The sequence below is a fragment of the Phalacrocorax carbo genome, chromosome 2 (assembly GCF_963921805.1).
Source record: "Phalacrocorax carbo chromosome 2, bPhaCar2.1, whole genome shotgun sequence".
NCBI classification, from domain to species: Eukaryota; Metazoa; Chordata; class Aves; order Suliformes; family Phalacrocoracidae; genus Phalacrocorax; species Phalacrocorax carbo.
This window is the reverse complement of record NC_087514.1, coordinates 79,665,953-79,692,327: the sequence shown is the minus strand read 5'-3', so window position 1 is coordinate 79,692,327 and position 26,375 is coordinate 79,665,953. Positions and strand designations below refer to the sequence as shown.

Genomic DNA, 26,375 nt, shown 5'->3' with positions numbered 1-26,375 from the left:
GTGCAGAAGAGGCTCTCGTTCTCTGCAGGGACTATGCTTAATCACAACAGGTGTTAAATAAATGAATGTGCTGAAAGCAGATGCCAGACTGTGCCCGCCAGGCCATTAACAACCCAGGAGGAAAAGACAGATGGGGAACTTCGGCCCTGAGCAGGCAGTGGGTATTGCCCAGTTAGAAAGCTCAGAGCAAAGGAAGGGCAGAGGGAGCAGGCAAAGGATCAAGAATCTCAGTGCAGCAACTGTGAAGGTGCTAGGGCTTAAACGGAAAAACCTATGCAAGCTCAAAACTATACATATTAAAATCGCAGTGTGCAAAAGGACATTACCTCTGGCTGTTTAACAGTGAATTTCCAGCTCTGTCAAATGAGAATGTTTTCCATCGATATTCCTGCAGCAACACACCTTATCACTATGTTTAAGCACAGATGGTTATGTAGCTTCCATACAAATCTGGCGCGTGGGACAACGCCAAGCTTTCAATTGCTTTATCTTTAAAGATAAGGGTGATACCGACCTGCTGAACTGATCTAAATCTGATGAATCCATGAGAGATCACATGGAGATACAGACAGAGGAATCAATAAGGCATTAACAGATGCTGGAGTTGCTGCCTGTAAATCAATTTGGAAGTGTCCACTGTACTGCAGTTTGTAAAATATACCTTAAGCTGTAATTGTGAAATGGACTAAGCTACGAAAGACTAAGCATCAAGATCCAGGAGTCAAGGACCTGTAGCAGGCTCTGAGTCGTACACAGCTGAAGGAATAAATCAGCACCATTCACCTAGCAGAGGATCAAGTGACGTCTGAGCAGTCTCTGGCTTCTCTGGTTGCCACCAGCACCTGTATTGCTCCACATCAGCACTTTGGAACAAGCTGGAAGGGCAACAAAACTAGAACTCAGAGAGCAAATGATGAAAGTTAATCTCTGCTCAGGGGGTCTGGTGAAGGGAATTTTGAAAAATCTGCCTATGCCATGAAGAATATTTCTGTAAATTGATTCATGTGTGCTAGACACCTCATGTCCCTGTAGATAACGAAGCTGATTCAGCTGAATCTGTGCTACAGATTTTGAGTGTGGCATCTTAGCTGAAGTCTGAGATGATAGCAGGAATGACAAAAAAAATTGAAATTCAAATGTCTCTCTGCTTCATCTTTACAAAATCTCTCTGTAGTTAAGTATCTTTTGCTGACTGACGCCCATGTTATCAGCCTGGATACCACATCTCCTTCCCTGGAGAAAATGAGTTTGACACGTGGGCTGTCAGGGCGAGGGGGAAGAGGCAGTATCACTACAAAGGCAAACTAGCAGAGCTGCTCTGAGATCAGCATGGTCAATCTCACCACCCGGGTGCTGGGACGCCTCACCTCCCTGTTTGATGTCCCTGTTTCTGCAGGCCAGCAGGTGGGTGTTAACGAAGCAGCCGAGGTTTAAGCCCTGCTAGGGTTGAGGCAGTTTCTGCATGGCATATGCCCTGGGGGAGCAATCCCCTGCTGCAGGACAGACTGTGGGCTGCCGGGCGCTGGCTGCTTTCTCCATGCCCTTTGCTACACTAGATGCTGAGAAGTTGGTTGCAACTTTGCCAAATATATCGGAGTGGAGCCCAGCAAAAATCTTGTTGCAGGTTGAAAGCTGTCTAGAAGAGGCTTTGCCACCCTACCAGCACACTCAGCACTGCAGCTCTGCAAAGGCATTAGGCCGTACTCACGTACTCCCGTTCTGGGAAGCTGCAACCAGGCAGCAGTTCTGCCTCGGGAAACACAGCTGTGGAGCTTCCTCTCTCCTCCTCAGAAGGGACCATGGAGACCCAGATGTGTTAAACTTGATGGTACATTATTAACCACGTTGTTTGATGACAAAGTCCCAACCTCACTGGCCTGCAGCCAGCACAGTGCCATAGTGCAGGAGAGGAAGGTATGCCACAGACTGGAAAGAATCAGGTGGGAAAGATGATGCAGCTGAACGTCTGTGGTGATCCCACCCCTTATTTGATGGGAAACAACATGAGTTGCCTGGAAGGAAAAATGGTGCTGTGAACTTTTGTAAGCTGGTGGCCTTTGCCTCCCATCAGTCAGTTTGCTCCTGGAAAGGTTGCAGCCAGGATACATAGCAGCAAAGTGACTCGTGGATGGATATTACTCCTGCCTCGGAATACCTTGCTGTACTAAAAGGCCTTGGTTCATCTATTGACCTTAATTTTCTTGTAAACCTATTCCAGAGGCTTAATCTTAGCCCTGTGTTGTTCCAGGCCCTGCCGTGGTCTGTCTGCACTAATACATCTGTCAGACAGGTTTCAAGAGGGTTTCTGCTCCTCTCCAGAGCCCAGGTACCATGGGTATGTCTCTCTGGGTCTGACAGTGACCTAAGCACTGCAAGCTGAGCACTCAGTCTCCACGTGGCAGCCTTATTTTGATTAGTCCAGGTACATCTCTGCTGCCCCGTGTGGGCGAGCTGTAATATTACCTGGGCTTTGGGATGACCAGACTGCCTAGCACCAGCCGCCTCCTCACTGACGTGCTGTGTCACAGGACTTCTCCCAGAGCTCTGGAAAGGCGAGCATTAATTCCAGTGGTTTGTTTCTCAGCCATTTCCCCAAATCCATAAAGGCCAGGAAAAAAAGAAGAGAAAAGAGACAATTTTTAAAATTGTTTCATTATCCTAGGAACTGGTACTTCTAGGGGAAAAGAAACCCCTAAGATCATTCTGAATCATTCAAAGTATTGTTGTTGAGCAGAGCAAAACATCTACTGTGATCTTAATTTTTTAACTACCAATTTAAATTATAAGTTTAAAAAAATAAAAATGTTGTTTAATCTTTACTCTTAAAAAAAATCTGCTTGGATACTTTGTTGAACTTGACTTTTGTAATTTTGAAGAAACAGTGTTTTCCAGTGGAGATGGTCACGACAATTTTGCCGAGCTGTTCATATTACTCTTTTGATAAAATGTGCTAATGTTAGCGAGCCTACTCTAGTACAGCATAGACGAAATTGCAAGGGCAGCTGGGAAGTCTTCAACTGTAAGTATTCTGTATCGCATGAAGTCAAAGATCCCCAGGCAAACATAGCTAGAGACAGAAAATCTCTCAAAGGGCTAAAATCCCAGCTGAGTCTCAAATTCACTGTGCAGAAGAGAAAGGGCTGTAATCTGCTAACGAAAGCAGATGTAAGAGTCATTCTGGCAGCTACATCTGTCATGCTGGCTCCCCCCCCCGGCCTTGTTAAACCCACTCTTCCTTCTAGTCATATGTGCTTGTCTCATAGATGACAAAAATAGGCAAGTACAGACGTCAGTCATGTGAAATTTATTCCTCAGGACAGGCATCATTTTGTCATCCTACATCACAGTCCTGATGCTCCCCCAGTCTCTAGGGGAAGGCTCTCCTAACTTTGCCCAGTCCAGTGGGCAGGACTCTCCAGGGTGTGCTGCAGTCATGCAGCTGCCTCCCACATCAACCCCCGTGCTGCATGCCCATGGGAGCGGTGCTGGGGAGAATCACAGAATGGCAGGGGTTGGAAGGGACCTCTGGAGACCATCTTGTCCAAACTGCTTGAGCAGGTACATCTAAAGCAGGGGGCACAGGAACGCATTCAGGTGGGTTTTGAATGTCTCCAGGGAAGGAGACTCCACAGCCTCCCTGGGCAGCCTGTGCCCCTGCTCTGGCACCTGCACAGGAAAGAAGTTTTTTCTCATGTTTAAGTGGAATTTCCTGTGTTCCAGCTTGTGCCCATTGCCTCTGGTCCTGTCATGGGGCACCACTGAAGAGAGTCCAGCCCCATCCTCTTGACACCCACCCTTCAGATATTTATAAGTATTGACAAGATCCCTCCTCAGTCTTCTCTTTCCAGGCTGAACAAACCCAAGTCTCTCAGCCTTTCCTCATAAGGGAGATGCTCCAGTCCCCTGATCGTCTTGGTAGCTCTCTGCTGGACTTGCTCAAGCATTTCCACATCCTTCTTGAACAGGGGAGCCCAGAACTGGACACAGTATTCTAGATGTGGCCTCACTAGGGCAGAGTAGAGGGGTAGGATAGCCTCCCTTGACCTGCTGGCCACACTCCTTTTAATGCAGGCCAGGACACCACTGGCTTTCTTGGCAGCAAGGGCACAGCGCTGGCTCAGGGTCAACTTGCTGTCCACCAGCACTCCCAGCTCCTTCTCCACAGTGCACCCTGGCCCTGCGCTGCACAGTGTGCTCCTCACACATCCTCTCACATCGCACAGGGCAGGAGGCTGCCGGAGGGGCTGCTGTCTTGCACAGTGTTCCTAGTGTTGCAAGAGGAAAACACGTCAGGGGCTCAGTGGCATTGAGAAGACAGATGTTCCTCCTGCCCCATAGGCATGAGCAGCACTCAGATAAGAAACTTGGCCCTTGCTAAAGCTGGTGAGCAGCTCAGACCTGGGTCTGGTGAAGAAAAAGTGGGATGCCTTCAGTGTCTGCTTGGCTCCTTTATGGGAAAAAGCCCAAAATGGAGCAGGAAGGTACCCCAGCGAGGCTGCAGGGCGTGGGGCGTGCCCCAAGGCCCAGCTCAGACACTCCTCAGGCCGCCAGCCCAGGTCCCTGCCCTGGGGCTAAGGGGGCCCTTTCCCGGGTGCCAGCCCTGGGCAATCGGCTGCTGCTGGTGCCCGCCGGGCCTCGGTCCGCCGTACAGCCACCCCCGCCGCCTTTGAGAGACGGGCGGCCGCCCCGGGAGCACGATCTAGGGCGCGGCCCTTCCTCCGGGCGCTGCGGACCCCTCCCCCCTCCCGGCTCCGCGACGGCCGCTTCCCGGCACCGTGGGGGGGCGGCGGGACCTGCGGCCTCCCGGCACCGCCGGTGCTTCCTCCCGCCGGCAGGCGGCGCCCGCTCGCCTCCGCGCTGCGGGCCCTGCCGGCTGTCGCGGCTGCCCAGAGGGGACGGAGGGCAGGCTCTGCACACCCCGGCTCCTCCTCCGGTCTTCCGCCTGGCCGGGGCTACCGCGGCCCCTCCCCAGGCTAGGAAGGCTCGAACAGGCCGCCGGGCAAGATGGCGCCGCAGCCCCACCATCCTCCGCGGCGGGAGCGCCCTCAATAAACATGGCGCCGGACCGGCCCCGCCCCGCTGTCAGGTGGCCTCGGCGGCCGCCCCGCTATGGCGGCGCCGTGCGCGGTCTGGCTCGGGGACACGGTAAGGCGGCGGGGGCTTCGGCGGGGAGGGGGGTGAGGAATGGCGGTGCGCCCTGACCCGTGTCCCGCCGGCAGGTGGATCGGGTGCCGTGCCCCTACGACGCCCATCACCGCGTCCCCCGGGCGTCGCTGGAGAGGCATGCCGCGTCGTGCCGCCTTCGCAAGATGGGCTACTCCGCCGAGGAGGAGGTGGGCGCCCGGGCCGGTCCCGGGTGGGTTACCGGGGGCGGGGGTGACGCGGGGCCGGCGCTGCTGGCCCGGGGCTGCCGCTTGCCCGGCCGGGCGGGCTGCGGCGGCCTGAGGGCGGTGGGGGGGAAGGGGGTGGGGGTCCCCGCCGGCCGGGGGCGGCCCCGGGGCCTTGGCTGAGCCTCTTGGTCCCGCAGGCCGAGATGTACGACTCCAGCTTTTTCTACGAAAACCTGAAGGTTCCCACCGTCGCCATGGGTGAGCGGCAGCGGGGCTTTGCTTGAGGGGGGCCAGCGGGGGCTGAGGGAGGACCCGGGATGGGGGGACCCCGGGGTGGGGCAGAGGTTGAGGGGGCGGGGGGAGATCCCCAGGGGGGCAGAGTCCAGGTCCTTGCGGTAGCACCCCCCGCTGCTTTGCCAGCCATAACTTCTCCAAGGCTTCTTACAAAAACTTTGTGTTTCCATCAGTAGGTTTATTTTCTCACCATTGTGCTTTGCCTTAATTTATCATCGTTATGCGTCTGTCACTGTGTAATTCTGTTCTGTAGGTCACTTGGCTGTTTTCATCATCAAATGCAAGGAGGGTCCCTTTTTTTTTTTCACTTCTTAGGTTATTTTCTAGGTTTTTCCAGTGCTCACCTCCATCAAGTACTAGAAGTGTGTTAAAACATATGCTTAGCAGGAGGAAAAAATGGCCCTAGAGTTTGGGGGTATAGTAATGGTACAGAACAGAATCACAATATACATATATTTCTTTTTTCATATCCCTATAACCTGAAAAATCCCTTTTTTCCCCCCCTCTGCTCAGTTCAAATATGGAATAGATTAAAATGATCCTTTTAGATCAGCCTCTCCCCTATGCATAAATAAAACTACAATGTTCTATAACATACCATATATAACATAACATATAATAGAGGCTGGGGTATAAAGACCAATCCTACCAAATGCTTGATGTAAAAGTCCTGTGATATTTTTGTCTTCTCTGTCTGCAGATAAAGATCTACAGTTTCACATTGTTAAGCAAGCTAGAGCACAAAGTGTGAGAGAAGGTACCGGCTACAGCGAAGGTGAGTAGCAAGCAGATACCGAGACAGCTTTATCCGCTCTTACGAGAGAGCTGCTCTTGTCTCCGCCCTTGCAGCTTCCTTTGTTCTACTTGTGAACTGCTGTGAGGAATTTTTTTGATTTATTTTTAATATTTCTTCTCTTGTATATTTTGGAGTATAACCTCTTTATCTACTCAGGACAACAAGATAAGAGAATTTGAGTCTGTTGTGCTCACACCTCTAGTTCTCTTCAGTACTGGAAAATCAACACTGAGAAATTCACAAGTTTCTTAAAGCACTAGTCCTTCACTTCCCATCCCACCACCTACACTTTACTTTCTGCTTGTGTTTTCTGATGCTATCCTTCTGCTCGCTGTGGCCCAAACTCTTCTAACGCTGCCTCCAGCCTTGTTCTTCATGTAATATTTTGTTTAAGGATTAATTGCTAGACATAAGCTGTATATGCTTGCCCATCACTCCTGAGATCAAAACCCAAGCAACGTGTATTGTTGTTTTGGATTGTTCCAAGACTGTCCTAAGAAGCTGTATAAGAAATATGCTGACACTTCTGCAAATATGATGTTGTCTTTTGCCACTGCTCTCAACTCCTTAGTTCCTTTATGTTTCATTTTTCAGTGGGTCTTGGGACCAGTCTTGGGACCAGGTTGAGACTGAGCTATGCTTCTCTTTTAGCATTCAGACCAAGACAGAGTAGAAAAGTAGAGTTACCTATAGAAACCACTGTAGAACTGCAGCATATGGTTTGGAAATTACTGCAACACCTGAAAAGCACAGCATTTACTGACTGTAGTCCTTTAGTTTGGTAAATGTGTGTGTGCAGAAGGAAAAGTGCATTTGTTCTGCTTTCCTAAGGGTCAAAAATAGCAGCGCTTGCTCAGGCATAGTTTTTTGTTGTCTTTGTTTCTCCGGCATAGCAAGTGGAGCCTTAACAGTTACTTGGGAAGGAGCTTTCATGTGATGGGCACTGTGTTTGGAGCTCATCGGGTGCATTTTCTCTGGAGGGAAGTGATAACTCATTAATTTGACACAAGCACGTCCGAGCAGAGAGGAAACGGATAAACCCTTTATCAAGTGGTGCATTGCAGAGATACATCAGTGAGCCACTAGATGCCAGTGCTTGCTGTCCTGTTTTCACTGCAAGCTTGCATTTCTCTGAAGATAACACTAAGTCTGTATTGGGGTGGTTTTCATTGTGGCATCTTTGTTGTAAGATTTACTGCTTGAAATTGTTTAATTTGAAGTCTCTGGCAACAGAAACAAATGGAAAGCATTTTTCATTGTAAATTTCCTTTTGACTAGCTGTGTCAAATGAAATAATTTTCTTTGTTTTTTAAAAATATTCTAACCCTATTTAGAATATTATCGCTAGATCATAGGATAGGAAAGCTGGTCTTAATGACAAGTTGTGAAGTTCTTGTAAAATCACATAACTATTAGGGCATTTCTGTGGGCTTCTGTGACCCTGTAGGAACAGTGCATTCTAAAAATAAAATTCTAGTGTTCAATTCTAGTAGTTTAAATCTGTTAGTTCGCATTAGAAAAATTCTGGTTTAGGCTCAGAGTACAGTAGTGAGATCTTGTATTTTAGGTTTGTTAATGTAGAGTTATTGTGACTCCTCTTCCTCTTCTGTGATGTCTTTAGTGAAAGCAGGATGTGAAAGATTGCCTGGCTTCCTGTTAGCACTGCAAAACCTAGAGAAGCAGTAGCTTTGCCTTCTTATGTGTTGGCTGTTGTCTGCCTGGAGACGTACATCTGTGTTGGATTGTGCCTTGCAGGAAGGAGGTTGCATCGTGGGGAGCAGGATTAGGGAGGCCAGGTCAATGGTTGCTGGGCACTCAAAAGCTCTTGAGTAAAATGCTTTTCTGCAGGCAGTATCCTAGAATACTGCATCCTGTGTCTGTAGGGAGGTCGCTTTGCTGATGTTGCAATGGATTGACGATTTATTGTTTGTTTGGAAGAAGTGAGTTTTAACTGGGGAATGGGAAGAGCCAGTACTGGGCTGATCACTCAGGGAAAGAAGAATGTGCAGGCAGTGTGTTTGTTTTCGTAACCTCACAGTTAGTTATCTGAACTAACCTGGGGCATCTTAAAAGTGCCTTTGTAGCCCTTTTAGCTATGAATGGCTGTGGCAGTCTGCTATAAAAGCTCTGTAGAGAAAGTGATAGTGCAAGTGAGACCGGCACAGTGCCCAGTTGTCTGCTCTCCTAGAAGCTGCCATTCCTGTTGGCAGAACAACAGGTATTTCGCAGCTGGTACTTTACAGAAAACTTCAGGAGTCAGACAAACTCACAAGTTAGAACTGCAGCCTCCCCTCTCTTGCTTTGGCTTGTAAGCCGAGAGCTGAAATTGATGGGATGGTACAGCGTGTCCTTTTGATCTAATCTAGTACGTTCCCTTCAAAGCATATGAAAACCTGTAACTAACAGCATAAGCAGCCAAGAGAGGTTATCCACCTCTGTGGGGCTGGGCGGGGGGACTCAGCCTTTTTTTTTTTTTCCCTTTTGAGCAATTTATTTGAAATTAAGAAGGATGAAACTTCCTACAGATACATAGGGGAAGGGTGAAAACAGCATGGGTGTCTTCTGCATTGTTTGTTGAGCTTCTCGGTGTTTTCTTGCATAATTATGCTATTTCACTAATAACAGCTGTCTGTTCAACCTCCAGGATCCTACTCATTGCTGCCTGTAGAAGTTCCTCAAAATCACAAGCGTTTCACCTGTGACCTGACTCAAGCTGATCGCCTTGCTCTTTATGATTATGTTGTTGAGGAAACGAAGAAACAGAGGTCTAGATCCCAGATCACGGAAAATGACAGTGACCTCTTTGTGGATTTAGCAGCAAAAATCACCCAAGGTTAGAAGAACAGTCTGTTGTTGAATTTATGGCTCAGAACTTTCACTTTGTGTCATTAGATGGGTTTTGTTGAAAGCCAAACATAATTGCTTGTGCTATTTTTATTGTGAAAAGCGTACTGTTCTTAAAAGCCGCAACGAAGACCTGGCATCAGAAAACACTAGTTTGCTATCGTTTATGATGATTTCCCTCTGAGGAAGCCTGGGTACTCTGCTCTTGGCACACGTATTGGGTGTATCTTAGTGGATGGATCTTTTGGCTTTGCTGCAACTGACTTCAGGTTCCTTAATGTTGCCAACTTACTGCGCAGCTTGGAACAGTATTTGCTATAAGAGATGATGAGATTAAAGATCGCTTAAGAGTAAAAGTTGAGCAAGAAAGGTTGGCAGTTGTCCGATGGGGCTCTTGAGCAATATACAAATGGGTGTGTTGGACCAAGGCCTCTCATCCTTGTTGAGTCGTGCCAGTTTGTAACTGTACCAAGCGCAACATAAGCATCTGTGTTATCCTGTGGGCCCTGCTGTGCCTAGGAGGTAGGAGACAGTGTTTGTCATCTGCACAGGTAAATGTCTTACATGCTCTGGCTTTCTCACTCTTTGTGTCTTACTGTAATACTGGCTTTGAAAACAAGGCCTGTATTTTGTAGGTGTTTGGCCAAATCACAGGGCCCTATATTGATTTGGATCACTGTCAAGAGACTGAGATCATGTAACAACACCTGATTGGTGGCTTTTTAATCTCGTGTAAACAGGTAGCAAGACGGCTGGAGAGGAAGCTTGTGCTAAATTCATAATAGTTACTAAAGTTTCTCCAGTATTATGTTTTATGTTTCAGACTTAGCACTGAGGCACCAGACTTTCATACCTGCAGGTGCTAACGTCCTGCTAATGACCATTTGTTTTACTTCCAATTTTTTGCTAGATGATAGTCAGAAAGGTCCAAAGTCCCATCTTGAAATTCTGGCTGAAATGCGAGACTACAAAAGGCGGCGGCAGTCGTATAGGGCTAAGAATGTTCATATAACAAAGAAGTCTTACACTGAGGTGAGTATCTGAAGAGAAAGCTATGATTTTGTGCTAAAGAAATGTGCTTATATCAGCATTAGCAATGGTATACCCTTTCAGACAAGGAAAATGTCTCTTTTTCCGCTGCCTTATTAAAATTGCAAACTACAGAGGAATCTTCTTCTCATTTTGGTTTGTTGCAGCAAGCTACAAGTAACAAGAGTGTTTCTGACTATTAAATTTTGAATGTGCAAATAGCAGTAAGATATAGTTTAGCATCTGTTGTAAAATTATGCTACTAAATTAATGCTGAAATGCCTATTTCTGCAAATGAGACTTACCATCAGAGCACCTGATGTGTAGGTTTTGGGGGAATTTTTTGTTGATATGTGTATCTTCTGCTGTCCAGTTGCTTATTTAGGCCACTACCATGACATACTGCCTTATTTTGTTGTTTTTAATATGCCTTAATCTCCAGGTGATTCGGGATGTGATTGGTGTGCATATGGAAGAACTCAGCAGTCACTGGCAGGAGGAGAATAGGTTGGATAATGCAGACACATGTGAAGGAGGGAAGTCAAAATCTTCAGGAAGGTACGTCATAGCTGGCAAATCCATAGCTTGACAGCCTGTAATGTTATCCTATTACCTCTTTTTAATAGCATATAACAACCTTGGCTGATGAAACAGAGAGTTTATTTTATACTAATTCTGTTAACCTCTTGCTTGAGAAGCTCTGTCCACATGAAGGATGGGGAAAAATGAATTATTAACTTTCTTTCAGGGGTAAACAGGTAAGTTGCAAGTGATCCAGGTGAACAGGTAGGTTCTAGTGGAGCTGGGGAATGAATATTGCTCCTTCTGTGTCCAGGTGCATAGGTATGTCAGGTGGGGACAGAACAAAACTTGAAAGTACACAATTTCTTCCCCTTCCCTACCACATGACAGGAAATGCTATGGTAGATAAAATATATAAAATACCTCAGAAAAAAGGTTTTCATAACTTACTAAATAGGGGGACCGTTTGCAGTTCTTACCACCGCAAATGCTGCGGTGCTAACAGGGAGTGTATTTTATGTGTCAGGCAACACTGCACACTCTCCCAAACATTTGTCACTGAAATAAAAATGGAATAATGACCTAGCGATAGTCTATTTGTGCTTCTTCAGGAGATCTTTGAAATGAAAACGTTTTTGAAACAAACTAAAAAGTGCCACTCGGTGTGTGTTTTCAGCATCAAAAGGATGGTGAACGACGAGGCCATACAGGAGATCGGGCTTGCTGGGTTCTTCAACTGTAGGTGGCAGGTGGTTGAAGAATTAAGGATTTTAAGCAAAACAGAGCGAAACCCTTCTACTGCCTCCTGTTTCATGAGCAGAGGTGGTGAGAGTGAGGGGCAGTATTCATAAGAAATAACTGGATTAAATACATACTGAGATGTGCACATGTAAGAGCATGGACTTCGGGCCTCTTTTGGGAGGTACTGTACTAGGGAGACAGAGAGGCTTCATAAAAGATATATCCTCTGTCTTACACCGTTATTAGGTGATTATATTACAAAACTGATACTGAAAACAATAGTGACTGTGAAACTGTTCTTATTGACTAAAATTAATAACTTTTTTTCAGAAGGGAAGACAGGCGTTCAGCTTCAGTGGAGTCACGGCAGTCAGGAGGAAGCTATAAAGATACCGAACGCACCAGACATAGGAGAGAGACCAGCAGGAGTCCAAATAAACGGAAAAGGAGTCATGAAAGAGGCAAAGACAGAGATTCTCGGAGAAAAAGAGAGAGGTGAGCAAAAACAGTGGCAGCTGACTCCTGCTTCTGGGTCAGGCAGCTGCAGCCATTGGCTATGGGACTTAGTGCAGAGAATTAGAATATCTAGTCCAGTTAAAGCTGGGCTAATCTCATATACCGTATAACAAGCCAGCGGCATGAGGCTACTAATACTAAACAGAATTTGCTGTGAGATCATAAACTATGAACCTGACTTCAGAATTTACTCTCACATCCGAAAGGTGACACTTACAACAGCAAGCTACAGGATTAGTGCAGTACTGTTGCAGGGTATTTTAATTCTTGATCAACATATTGCCCATTTAACCAGTTAAGTGTACTTGTCATGCCTGATTTCTGCTCTAGTTTGCACTGGGACTTAATCTGATTATTTTTTTTCACTAATAATCATAGACTCATTTAGGTTGGAAAGACCTTTAAGATCATTGAGTCAAACCGTAAACCTAATGCTGCCAAGTCTACCACTAAACCATGTCCCTAAGCACCCCACCTGCACACCTTTTAAATACCTCCAGGGGTGGTGACTGGTGACTCAACCCTTCCCTGGGCAGCCTGTTCCAGTGCCTGACAACCCTTTCAGTGAAGACTTTTTCTTAATATCCAATCTCAACATCCCCTGGTGCAGCTTGAGGCCATTTCCTCTTGTCCTATCACTTTTCACTTGGGAGAAGAGACCAACCCCCACCTCACTACAGCCTGCTTTCAGGTAGTTGTAGAGAGTGAAAAGGTCTCCCCTCAGTCTCCTCTTCTCTAGACTAAACAGCCCCAGTTCCCTCAACCTCTTCTCATAAGACCTGCTCTCCAGACCCTTCACCAGCTTTATCCTTCTTTGGACACGCTCCAGCAGCTCAATGTCCTTCTTGTAGTGAGGGGCCCAAAACTGCACACAGTACTTGAGGTGGGGCCTCACCAGTGCTGAGTACAGGGGCACTGTCACCTCCCTGCTCCTGCTGGCCACACTATTCCTGATACAAGCCAGGATGGGCACACGGCTGGCTCATGTTCATCTGTATATATGTATATACATAAAATCATTTGACTAGGTTTTCCGTGGTAGATGCTGAAAAGCAATGCTGTTTGGTCTTCAGTAGTTTGGGACATATATTTAGGCAAAAGAAAACAAATCTAGGCCACACCTTGTAGTACTGTCAATAAGGGCATGCTTGCATCTGCAAGCCCATAGGTATGCGGGACCTGTGTTTGAGCAAAGACTTAGGCTGTTGTGCAGAAGAGCTGCTGCACTGTCCCTAGTGTGTGGGGAAGAAATGCTATAGATAACTGCATGGATGGGAATGCAGCTTATATCAAAGCTGGCTTCATTACACAGTGATGCCATTTTCCTAAACTAATTGCCACTATGGCAGTACGTGACAAGACTTTGATTACAACAGCACGGGAAATAAACTGTCTTAAAGTTGTTTACTTTCTTTCCTTAGAAGAGGACGTGATTACATTTAATGAGAGCTTTCCATTTTCCAGATCTGTCTTTTTTTTCTCTTCAGATTCTGTCAGTCTGAGCCTAACAGCACGCACAATGTTTGTGTTTTTGTTTCAGGGATGAAGACAAATATCACAACCATAAAAGAAGAAAGTAGAAACAAGAACCTGATTATTTTGTTTGTCAGCTGTTCAAAAAATTCCTTGGAGAGGAACTATCATCACTGCTGTTGTGCCAGGGACAGTAACACTGTGTACTTAACATTGGTGTTGCCTCACAGCTGTGCTTGGAGACAAAAATGAAATAACGTTAAGGTTTGTCAGGATGGAAGCAGTATATATCAGAAAACCTCTAAGTGTGTAACGCTAATGCATCTATTAATAAATGATATTGAGATCTCATCTATTTGAGTTTAGTCTGACAAGGCTGAAGGATGAAATCTGTGAGAGGCTGTACTAATTCACCTTCCTGGCCCAGAGTTAGTGGATGTAGAAGAGAGCTAATGCCTGGAGTCTAGGATCAATTACAAGTGAAAAGGCATGAAGAGAGCCCCTCTCTTACCCTCCCACCTGACATTGTCGCCTCTGGGAACAGCGTTCCAGAGAGAGCACTTATGGCCTAGTTATAGCATGTACTAGACATGAGAGGGCAGATTTCAGAGTTCTCCAACAGGCTAAAATATCTTCAACTGCAGCTAGCAGTAAAACCACACTAACAGGAAAGTTACTGTTCCCAAGCTCATGCTCAAAGAAATTTAGGATCAGTGTCATCTGGCAAAGATGATGAGAATACAGCTCTCCCTAGAAAGTAGTGCAGAGGCACCAAGGATGCTTGTAGCATTATCGATTGCCATTTTCAAACACTGGGTGGATACCCATTTCCCCCTGAAAATAACAAGGAGGAGTTCCCATCCTGTAGGCTAATGTTAGTGATAGAGGTTGATAAAACAAAGACTTAAGACAAGCAGGTACATAGTAAGGGTGTGCAGGAAGATTCCACTTAACTTCAGTGGTATTTTTATTATACCAATTTCTAGTCCCGTTAATTCCTCACACAGCCTGCTACAGCACAGTCAGTCATTGGCAGCCAAGCTTGTTACTTCACAAAGTAAGCAACTATAAAAGAACAAGGTTGCAGACCTATCTTTCCTACAGTACTTTCTCTGTTTGATCAAGGTGCCAGAGAGGGCGCCGCATATGCTCCTGCTTTTGGCCTCCTCTGGTGCTGCACTCTCTCCAGTTTTACTGTAGCCACTAGTATCCTGACTCTTGTCTCAATTGTTTCTGCAGTTAAGTACGATTATCTGTCACTAAATACTTAGTCTAGTTCTGATGATTTAGATTTCTTTACTGACTACAGCTGTTGAACTCAAAACCAAACTGAACTAGGTGTCAGGCATTTCCTTACCTATGTGACAAACACTTTTACTGTCAGAAAACAAGGTCTATTTTAAAACAGATCTTTAATTAGAAAAGTCCATCTAAGAATTGAAAAGGATATGTAAGTTCTGAAAGGGTGCTAGTTAGAGAGAAGACAATGTGGAATCATTGCTGCCCTTTCTTGAGTTGATGTTTCTTCCAGCAGCTCAGCCACAGCATTCTTCATGTTGAACAAGTCTTGGTAAAACTGTTCATTTACTAGAGCTTGTTTGTTTGGACATGGTGGTCATGTGACAAGCTGTATCTGTGTAAGAGTCAAAAAAGGTTAGAGCTATCCAGAGGCATAATGAGAAATGCACCAATTACAGACATCCAATCTTCTCTAAATTGAATTTTGTGTTTTACTTCTTTTCTTACAATCACTTATGGATCTTCCCACCTAAACTTCATAACAAAATACATTTTACGCAACGTAAGCAAAGGAGTGAGGGTATCGCTCCCGAGGTGTGAGCACCAGCATCTGGGAGGCAGGAGAACAGTATAACCACTATTCGATAGCCCCTCAGTGGATGTTAATTTCAAGAGTGGGATAAAGAAAAGGAAGTGCCAGAGAAGAGGATCACCTTGTATTGTAACGTGCAAATAACAGTCCTCTGAACAGAAATTATTTTCTTGTGCGTATTTATTCCTTTTTGCTTGTGTGTTTTTTTTGTTTTTTTTTTCCCCTCTCACCTGGTGCTGGAAAGTTGGCTTGATCAAAACAGGGTTGAGGGCTGGGTCAGAAAGTTTCTGAGCAGCACCATGCCATTTTGTTGTTCGCTGGAAAAGAATAAGCCAAATGTTTTAGAACACTTTAATGTGGTAAATTCCAGTGTGTTGGATGAGATACAATTGAGGGTTATCTTAATTGCAAATGAGTGGTGTGATTAAAAAGTGATTCTTACTAAAAATTGTCAGTCTGGTAACTGTAATGACAAAAATCAGTTCATTTGTGTGGTTGTGCGTTTTTGAGCTCCCGTGGATGTGGTAGCAATCTAAGAAAGACCAATTCCCGATAGATGGTAGGAAGGGTCAGTATCTGTCTGCAAACCTGCCATGTAGGCAGCACTTGGAGGACAAGCCTGTTACAGGTCTTCAAAAATTGGTTAAAGTGCATTTTCTGTGACCTATGTGTGACTATGGATAAAATGAGTGGGAGTTTATCACAGAGCTGGATTGAAGACACTGTCATTTTCCTAATGCTAATCCCATGCTAATTCTAGCAGGAATATATGCAGTATTCTTATGAATCCCTTACTCCATCTGCTAAAAAGTTACAGGGTTTTGACACTGAATTTTGTGGGCACAAGACTTCATGTAATCAAACCAAGTCTATTAGAGATGAGATTTTCACCCGTAGCAGTTAGCAGGAGTTAGGCCTAGTTAGCAGAGCTGTTCGCACAAGCCTATGAATTTTAAGTTTTTGCTGCTGTTGACAAAAATATGATCAACTGTCTGCCTAAAGCAACAGAATAGTGTTGGTGTGCTCAAGAAAAGAGGTAGCCAAACTATGTGAATACCCCGTTGGTCATAAGGAAGTGCAGATGTCCAGAAGTATTCAGAACAAACAAGCTGTGAGCACCAACGATGGTGACAGCGCATCAGAAAACGGCAGTGCACTTCGAATGGCCTGATCATCAGCAGGGTATTATCTACCCAGTCCTGTAAGAAGGACACCTAATAGTATCGGGAGAAACCATCATTTGGTAACAAACTACTGGATGAAGCCAAGGGTTGAGAACAGGGTTGCCTCTTCGTTATGCAGCAAGCCAAAGATTAGGCAACAGCACAGAAAAGCCCTGAACACAGCTGCCGCTGACAGCAAAACGGATAGCCACACGGTGCGGTTTTGCTTAATCTTCAACCTAAATATCGCCTGCTGTGAAGAACCACATCAGTTCATGGCTTACTGACAAGACTGATACCAAACTCTAAAGCCAACCCCAGAGCAAGCAGAAAGAGGAACACGACAGACTAGAAATGTACCCAACCACCCCAACTTGGTACAAAGAGCAAAACAGGATGAACTATTCAGGTGGGACTACGTCCTGCCTTTGTCCTTTATATCCACTGAAGGCAACAAACACTAAGACCATTCCAGGAAGGACAATTTAGCAGAGCTAATACTACAAAAACAGAAGAGCCAAACCATGTAAGACCAAGCATAAACTAAATATTTCCCCAACAAAATGTCTAGGGAGAAGTATTCAGAAGAAACATGACAGAAACTTCAGACTTCGGGTGGGGACTCCCAGTTTCTCTCTCATTTATTCTCTATGTTAAATCAAAAGAGCAGCCTGTAAGATGCTGCCAGTTCCAGAACCAGTAACATGCAGATGATATAAACCTGTATATGATTGCTTCCTACAGGGAAAATTATACCACCAGGTAGTGACTCCAATATTTCAAAGAAAGATGGATAAATAATAATTTCTCATTTAACAGTTCAAACACTGATGTCAACCACTTAACGAAAAATAACTGGGTACACTTTCAATACAACCTTCGTCAACCTTTACTTCTGTCATTGTGGCTACGCCCAAAGTAAAGACACGATTCACCTAAAATTGAAGCTTTGTGGAGAACCCAGAGTCGACCCATACATTCAAATTCTGTGCATGGATTTTTACTTACGCTTGCTCTTTAATTCCGTGGAGGAATGCTTCAGTTTTCTCCTCTGGTATCTCTCCATCGATACTGGCCAAATAGGAGTAGAGGAACGAGAATGTTTCGAAGGGAACACGAGCTGCTCCGCCTTCTGGGTCCCTTGTTAAGATTTCGCAGGTGTGTTTCATTGAACTCAGTAAGGACTGTAGGGGGTTCAGACAAGAAAGGAAAGGAATGGTATCAGAGCCAGGAACATCCTTTGCATACCGTGACAAACTCGGCACTGCAAGCCACTGGAAGTGACAGTAAAGGGGACAAAGGCTTTATTATCATTACCCAGCTTTCAACCCCAAGTTTACCCTCCAGTGCAGGTCCAGTGATAGAAACGATAACAAAGTTCTAGTAGAAACAGGAGTAAAAATTACCACAATCCCATGAGGTTTTAAGATTGCACAGGGTAGTCTGAGCCTTATCAACCAATACGGCCAAATTGCTGTATCCTGTATCCTGCTACTGTAAAAGCTCAAACATCACTATGTGTGTGTGTGTGTGGTGTGTATGTATATATATGTATGTATATGTGTTTCTTATCTCAATGGATCTAAAGGAATTCTCAGCAGCAGTTAAGACAGACAAATCTACAAAACCCAGAAAATTCTTATGGTTTTGATGATTTTTATTATGACATAGTATGATATTAATTTCTAGGAATGTTGATATTTACTGTTTTCCCTATTTGTATGCGAGTTCCATTTTAGTAGTTAGTAGAAAAAGCACTGAGTCAAAGCCAAGTGAGGTCCAAGTTCCCTTTAGAGCAAACATGCCTCAAAGTATTTGTTCCAAATATACTTTAAAAAAAAATTCCTTTATTCAGAACAATGCCTATAATCCAGTGCCCTGTGCATGCTGAGCTATACGAGGAAACGCATGGAAAAATCCAGCATTGAGCTTCATTGAGTCAGAGACTGGTTGGATGCCATTAAAACAGAAACAAGCAAACAAAAACCAAAAAACACCCCACACAGGCCTTTTTAAAGCCAAGTAGTAATATTTTTGCTAGAACTTTTTCAAAATGTATCCTTACCTCTTCATTAATAAGCAAGCAATGACTTTGTAAAAAATAAGTCTTTCCTAACAGTAGAACACCAGCATTTAAAATAAATGCAGTATCTGTTCAAGATCTAGAACACAGGCCAGAGAAGTGTCATTTTATAACCCCTTAACAGTGTTACTTCATGTAGTTCCTCCCCCAGGAGGCCTCTGTGGGGAAGGAGAGGCAGCTGCCTCCGTGATGGCAGACTCCACCCTCTGCAGGTTGCCACCGCTCGACTGCCGTTCCCACTCCCGCCACTCCAAGCTGCCACTCGCTCGCTCTCACAGCGCAGCGACGTTATTCACGTCCGTCTCCCCACGCGTCACCGACAGTTTAGCAGGCTACTTGCGTGGTCACTTCTCCAAGGCTGTAAATATTCATCAGTGCTTTTACAGAAATTTCAGAATCTGACTATAGTGTTTTTAAGCAGCTCATACTTGTCCACTCTTGTATCTCACCTGTGACCCTATTCGACAATGAACACAACTTAGAGCTGCAGCAAAATGGATGTAATTGTGTGCATCTTCCTCTCTGGTTTAGGAAACTTAAGTTTAGGTTTCAATATGTAGAGCAGATATCAAGTCATTCACTTAATATCTGAAAGGATGGATAGATGGAGGTAAATTTAGACTGCCTAGCTGCATCAGAGTGCTGTTTCTGACAGTGTTTTTGTTTTGATTTTTTTTTTTAAATAAGTACTTTTTTAATATGAAGAACCCAAACTACAAAATTATACTGGGAGGGGGATTGGAATCAAGAAATATACAGAAATGAATAAACAAATAAATATACATATACACGATTGCATCGCCAGGCCACGTTAACGTTCAGGGCTTCCAGCTATTGCAACATTCTCAAAATATTATTTAACGTGTATTTTCTTTTTAGTACCCCTTCTTCCCCACTGTAGAAGTCATTAAAAATATTATACTTCATAAGAACATCAGCTTAGTGCATTTTATAATCTCTCATTCTGTTGAAATGCCCTGCTGAGGTTTTATTACTGACATTAAAAGAATTAAATGTACATTTAGTAACATTAACTGCTTCTGTGAAAATTTAATTGACTGCACAATCAATTAAAAATTGATGTTTTAATTTCTCCCTCCAGTTCTCCTCCGTGGACATTTACACTGATGCCATAAGCATCATTCCTCTATCACCCTCCCCCTCGTGGTCCAAGCTCCCTGTGGACATGCTTGCTCTTCTACTGCCATCCCAGTAAACTGAGGACTTGGCCCTCTTCCTGGTTAAGCTCCCCTGACCAAAAGCTGATGTGGAGCAGAAGTAAACATGCAAGCCACTTTGACAGCTGCTGCAAAAGCCATCACCATTCCCCAAACTCCATTTGCGTTCATTGTTCTATAGTCTACCTCATATACAATCGTATATGACTGCATTTGGATATGGGGCTCCTGCTGTGAACATACCCCACCAAGCACGCTGCACCCAAGTGCGAGAACCTTCATCCATTCCACCTCCTCGCCGAAGTCGTCCAGCTGCAGGATAGCTTTCAGTTGCTCCTCTGCCAAGCACAAGTGCTTCCATTTTTCCTTCAGTTCTGCAACTTTCACCGTGCCTTTGGGAGAAAGCTTTAAACAAAATCATGGTACCGCAATGTGAACTCCAAAAACCAGAACGAAGCTAGGGACACAGTCCCTCCCCAAAATACATAAAATACTTGACAGTCAGTCTCCCCAGCCATCCCCAACACATCAGTGTTCCTCGACAGCATTGTGCATTTGTTAAAGGCCAGTTTGTACCTGTTTGTGCAAGATTTTAAGGAGTCCTAGGGTCAAACCAGCATCTGTTTTCTCTGTCGCTAAAGGCATTTCAATCCTCTCCTTCACAGGAAGGGTCTCGCCTTTTGACAATGCTGAAAAATACCTAAGCGAATGGGAAGAGCAACACACTTCAGTGACCGTGGCCATTACAAGCTGCACAGAAGTAAACACTCTTACAGTTCGGTGAATGCATCCGCACGCTCCTGTGCAGGAGCAGCAGCACTCGGCAAGCCTCCCGCCCGCCCGACTCCCAGCGCCCTGTGCCCAGATGCCACCCTTCTTTTTAGAGAAAGCCACAATCTTTAGACTTCACACACTCCATGTTATGATGGTCTAATAATTCTTAAGGCATTTAACTTATTTTGTGCATGACATACTCAGCCCTTCTCGGCAAAGGCAGAGAGTGATTTATTAACATCCAAGTGGGCTTGCAAACCAAAGCGCAGGCGTTTCCCATTTGACTGACGAGGACCTTAGGGCTGATTCTTTTAACATTCCTCTCACACACTATGTGAAAAGCACAACTGGCTATTTATGCTGCAACTCTCTCGTCAGTGTTTCTGCCATTTCTGTCCACTCCAAAAAAAAATTTAAGACTAGAGTAGAAAGGGAATTAGATGCACATCCTGTTAATTATAAGGCTACCATCACCTTAAGAGCAACCACCTCCACCAGAACTGACCATCAATCTGAACTGTGCAAAAAAAGTTTTCATTCAGTCAATAGCAGGTCTAACTTCACTCGTTTCTTCACTTGGCCTCCCCTCATCCGCCCTGATCACCCACGTCCACGCCCAGGCTATCCCACGCTGTGCAAATACTTGTCAAAATGCACAGCAAGCAACACGGCAGAACTGAACTAGTGTGGCTGTATAGAAATAGGCACGTGGTATGTACGTACGTGTAACGCCTAGGCTGTTTCTCAGCTGGATCTGTTTCCCTATCTGGTTATTCACAGGGACAAGCGCTATACCACCAGCAGCACGTGTGAAACCACAGCCTTGTTCTGCTTCACCTGGCTTCCAGGCCCAGACATTGCTCTGCCCCAGGTGCTCTCGCACCAGAGCGTATTCCAGAAAGGGGTGTGTGATCAGCAGCCACCATGTACACATCTGCAGGGGCTCCTGCAGCTGAGGTAGTACTATCTTTAACTTTAATCTTAAGCAGAGGTCAGGGTCTGGCTGGCAGCGTGGCCATGGCAGCGCCGTGCTGCCCATGCTCTCAGCAGCCCCACGTCCCAGCAGGCTCAAGCTAGCGTGGGGCAAGCTCCCTGCGCACCCACCGCCCGGAGGCATGCTGCAGCCTACCTCCGTCAGGTTCCTAAGAAATGCCACGCTGTTCTAATATGTTCCCTGCTTCCTTTCCCCAACACTGCAGCTGTAGTGATTCAGTTTCATGGTTTTTTTTTTTTCCTTTTTAATGGACTAGCCAGACTCCAGCCTGGTTTTATTAACAGCCTCCCCTCCCTCATATACACAGCACGGACTTTTTAAATCCCCCCAGTTGAGAACATCTCAGAGATACCTTTCAAGAGCTTGTCCACACAAACTGTAGAACAGGAAATAAGACAGTGAGTGGTTGAGGTGAAACAAAAAAAAAAAAAAGAGAAGAATCATTTAAATATCTTAAACCAACTTTATGATGAGGGATTTATTATGTGGACTATCACCTAGAAGTCACAACTTTTTAGGCTTTTTTCCTATTTCAGTAACATCAACAGAGATTCCTTAATTTTGTTCCTGGAAACAACAACAACAACAACAACGATGACACCTAGGCAGGCTTAAGAATTAGAAAGATATTTCTAGGTCTCCTTTAAATTCCAGGAATTGAATTAACTCTCACAGGAGAGGAAAAAAAACAGAACATTTGATCTTTTAAGGTCTAAAAGGACCTCTTTGGTCTTAAACGGCAGAGCAATTAACAAGAACAAAAAAATTAAGATGCATTCTTCTATATGGAAATCAAACTATTCCAGAAATACAACAGTCCTAAACCTCAATGAAACTGAAAATAAGTCAAATACTATACTATTTTTAAAAGGCTCACATGCCGCATTAATGCACAGAGGCGCATATGTAATATACAAGCTGGTTTAATATTCAAGCCAGCTCCACTGCACAACAAACAGGAGCAGCAAGGTTTGTGCTGCATCGTTCTGTGAACATCCTACTTACGCAGCTGCCCACTGCAAAACATCATGAGGCTGAGTCCTAATAGCAGCTTTGGTGAATTGCTTCAGGATATCGGGTAGCTCAGGGGGGATTTTGATCTGCTGAGCGCAGAACATGGTTTCCGGAAGAGGCATGGTCCGTTCGTGTTCGGTGACACGGACCTGGAAGAAATAATAATAAAACAGTACTTCACAGAAGCAGAATGTGAATGAAAAACTGTGCGTGCATATGGTGGGGATCAATGCCTATACCCAAACTCCTTCCTGTCCTACTTGACTGCTGGGAGTACTGGAGAACTGTCACACTCGGCCAAGCACTGCAAGTCTCTAAACACCTTAAACTTGATGGCAACACCACGTGAAAGACTGAAGCTTGGACACCAACCACATCTCTGGGTAAGGAGTACTACTATTTTAACAGGTATCTTTAGATAGTTTTAAACTGATTTTTCTCCTCAAACCTACCACAATACGATTTTGTAAAACAGGTAGTCCACGCAAATCACACCACTCATGCCAAGGTGAAAGCTAGCTACGGTGACAAGTCACTACTGCAAGCCAAGTGGAGTCTTGTCATTTTTGTATAGAAGCTAGAGTATGCAGATTGCCAAGTTCCTACTATGTTTACGTATTCAAAAACCACCGTAGCAAAAAGTTACTAATTTGTGCTCCTGGCAGACTTTACATCAAAAAGTTAGAGTGACAAAAAAATACAGAGGTATGCTGCAATTACACATCGCACTTTGCTCATACAGCTCTACAGGTAGGTTTGTCTTATTCAGGTTGTAACTTCCTTGCTGCAAGGAATCCTGCGCCCCAGGATCTGAAAGAAGGGACAGACGTAGGTTACTGTATGGTCCTTATCCTGTTTGGTGGGAAATCTTTGCGCTCTCATCATTTAAAGGACCAGCAACAGTCTACTTAAGGTGATTTAGCAACAAGAGCTGAAAATGTATCAGCTAGTTGCAGAAGGGAAAGCCAGTGAGAGCAACAGCATCAAGAAAGGACTTAATGTAACAGCATCCTTTATTCCTTTAGATTTTTTTCTTTTTAATTTTTAAGATGAAAATAAGATTATCTGGCAGGTGGCTTTCTCCCCCTATCATGTGAATTTTCTTGTTCTGGGAAAAAAATTAAAAGCAATTAAGCAATGGGACTGCTGTGGCCCAAATTAAACGATACTCAGAACTTAATTTCTGGAGAAACACGGACAGGATACAGTGTCTTCATTACTCCAACGCAGCAAATTTGCATCGGGGACAGAGTTCAGTGCATGCATTTAGTTACTACATTGGTCACACACTTTCAGTAATGATTCAAAACAGCTCTGGCCAAGGGACTGAAGTTGAAGGCAAAAAGTTGGAGATTTCAGGGTAAGGTAGAGAAAAACCGCGAGGAAGGAATATGCATGTGTGTGCAATACCCCTTGAGAAGCAGTCAAAGAAAATTATAAAAAAAAAAAACTAATCTGAAAAGAAAAAAAGTAGAAAGAAAGGCGTGAGACCTGCTTTTCTACAGCAAGCCATTAACCACAGAAGGGCCGAGGGTGGCAGGGGCCTCCGGAGGCCACCGGGTCCAGCCCCGCTCAAGCAGGGCCACTCCAGCCGGCTGCCGAGACCCACGTCCAGAGGGGTTTTGAATGTCTCCGAGGAGGGAGGCTCCACACACCCCCGGGCAACCTGGGCCACCCTCACAGCGAGAAAGCGATTCCCGATGGTCGGAGGGAGCCTCCCGCACGCACCCGCACCTGACGGGCAAAGAAAAGGCAGCCGGGTCGGCTGGCCGGCCTTCGCGACTTGCCGCCACCGGGCCGCAGCCGCGCCGGCCCTTTGTGCTCCCACACGGGTCACCTCATCCCCCACCTCCTCTTCGCTCTTATTTTCTGGTTTTCCGTCCCCGCATCCAAAACCAGGCCCAGGGGCTCCGGGCACAAAGCTAAACCCAAGAGCTACGTGCCTGCAGACGACGGGTACCGACCCCCGTTGCTGGGGGCCGCAGCTCACCGGCCCGGCCTGCGGGAGGGGCCCGCCCGGCTGCACCGGCCCGGCTCCCGCTTCGACGACGGGGGGCACAAACCGCACCCAGCCACCCCCGGAGACCGCCCCCGGGCGAGCTGCGGCCGGGGCAGGGGGGACCCGACCGCCGCCTCACGGCGCCGGCCGGCGGGCAGCGCCCCCGGGGACCCCCGCCCGCCACCCCCACCCCGCCGCCACGCCAGCACCCGGCCGGGCCGTCCCCGAGCGGCCTCCCCGGCACTGCCCGCCCGCCTCGCCCCCCGGGGCGGCGGGAGGCCCGGGCCGGGCGCCTCACCTGCCCCCGGCCGCGGCCCCGCTGCCCGGGAAACGCGGGGCGGCCGGGGCGGGGCGGGCTGCAGGCCCGCCTGCTGCTGCACGGGGGAGGGAGGGGGGTGCTGCCTACGCTGTTTAAAATGCAAGAGCAACACCTGGTTTGTACACACTTCTGAGAAGACCCAGAGCACCGCAAGGCTAAAGAGTCCGGGGCGGGCTGGGAGGGGGCTCGCCGCAGCCCCCGGCCCCGCTGTCCTCCCGATCACGACGCCCGTTTGTTGGCGGCATTGGTGCAGCACGCACGGCCGTCGGGGCCTTGGTTCTGTCATACCTCCCTTCCAAGCCTGGATGAGACGCAAGCAAACACTGCCTGAGCTGCAAAATAGACGTTCCTTAAAATTCCTGTTACTCACAGCAGCTGCTGTTTCAAACAGCAGCCCGGCTGGCCACTGCAGCCCAGTGAGCAGGAGCACCACTGCTGGAGTCACCCTCCCAGGTCCTGGAGATTCAGTACAGGCATACCGCTGCTGGCTGCTCCCACCACGGCCAGCGCAGCCAGTGCCAGCTGCTTCTCAGCACCTGCTGCTCCAGGTCTGGCCCCGCACCGGCTGACAAGGAAGTGTAGGCCACTCTGGAGCAGAGAGGAGCCAAAGCACCTGCTCCATGCCAAAGTCTTGGAGAAGGACTACGAGACCTCTGCTCTTTCCACTGCAGATAAAAACAGCACCCAAGGTAACCTGAACGGCATCCTCGGTAAAGACACTAGTGCATCTCCTGTCTTCATTATAAAGCAGTGCCCCTCCTGTTCCTTCTAACGTGGACTGTAAGTAGCCAGACCACTCAAATGAACTTGATAATAGCATTATTCGCTTCAGAAAGCCTTCACAAGCCCTTGCTCCAAAGAAACTTAGGTGCTGCACGCATGAAACAGGCCAAACCATTAGCGAAAAAGAACACAATCTTATTTGAAGCCAGCCCTTCTTGATCCACATTATGTCCCCACTGATGAACATGGAAGGCCATGCAGGACAAAGATAAAGTCTCTGGAAAAAACCACACACATTTTAACATTGGTTTAATTTCATCATAAAACATGCGTACCCTGCATAGACTACAGGCCAAGTACTGGGCCTCAAAATACTTTGGAGATTCCTACAGCTGCAAGAAAACAGCAAACTTCTGACATACGACTTATCTATTCTTTTAACTTTAAAACGGCCAAGAACACTATGGCAAAAAAACTAACTGTAGCAAACATTGTCCTGCAGGGGTTTACAGAATGGAATTAAATTAATTTCACAATGCAGTTTTTCAAAGGTGTCTAGGGATAACAAGTAAACAGTAGAAGTTTCACATTTGCCATGATCCGCAGTCCTCAGACACACTTGGAACTATCCTAAAAGATGCTCAAACAGTAAATGTCACACCCTCACTTCTTCTGGCTATTTGGTCCAGTGCAGCAAAATCATGCATAGAGCTGCCAGACCATATTATGGGACATGGCAGCATGTAAGTGGA

At 46.1% G+C, this 26,375-nt stretch overlaps 2 protein-coding genes across 7 annotated transcripts; one reads left to right on the top strand and one right to left on the bottom strand.

The window, feature by feature from the left end:
• Window positions 1–4,957: 4,957 nt before the first annotated feature.
• Window positions 4,958–13,896, top strand: SNRNP48 (small nuclear ribonucleoprotein U11/U12 subunit 48). 2 transcript variants are annotated; one of them, XM_064443378.1, is made up of 9 exons: window positions 4,958–5,145; window positions 5,220–5,333; window positions 5,528–5,588; window positions 6,325–6,399; window positions 9,065–9,253; window positions 10,175–10,296; window positions 10,736–10,851; window positions 11,890–12,051; window positions 13,613–13,896. In XM_064443378.1, the coding sequence occupies exons 1-9, from the start codon at window positions 5,110–5,112 to the stop codon at window positions 13,650–13,652; spliced, it is 915 nt and encodes a 304-aa protein (XP_064299448.1). In that variant the 5' UTR covers window positions 4,958–5,109; the 3' UTR covers window positions 13,653–13,896. The 2 variants fall into 2 exon arrangements, with proteins under 2 accessions (XP_064299448.1, XP_064299447.1); XM_064443377.1 differs by having other exon boundaries at window positions 4,966–5,145; window positions 11,887–12,051.
• ROPN1L (rhophilin associated tail protein 1 like) lies at window positions 11,839–24,935 on the bottom strand. 5 transcript variants are annotated; one of them, XM_064443379.1, is made up of 8 exons: window positions 24,880–24,935; window positions 22,574–22,731; window positions 21,921–21,944; window positions 20,377–20,500; window positions 20,044–20,205; window positions 17,548–17,723; window positions 15,607–15,693; window positions 11,839–15,178 (listed from the first exon to the last, which is right to left on the bottom strand). In XM_064443379.1, exons 2-7 carry the CDS (start codon window positions 22,702–22,704, stop codon window positions 15,630–15,632), a joined length of 681 nt encoding a protein of 226 aa, XP_064299449.1. In that variant the 5' UTR covers window positions 22,705–22,731; window positions 24,880–24,935; the 3' UTR covers window positions 11,839–15,178; window positions 15,607–15,629. The 5 variants fall into 5 exon arrangements, with proteins under 5 accessions (XP_064299449.1, XP_064299453.1, XP_064299450.1 ...); XM_064443383.1 differs by lacking the exon at window positions 24,880–24,935 and adding an exon at window positions 24,526–24,745; XM_064443380.1 differs by lacking the exon at window positions 24,880–24,935 and adding an exon at window positions 24,432–24,453.
• Window positions 24,936–26,375: the final 1,440 nt, after the last annotated feature.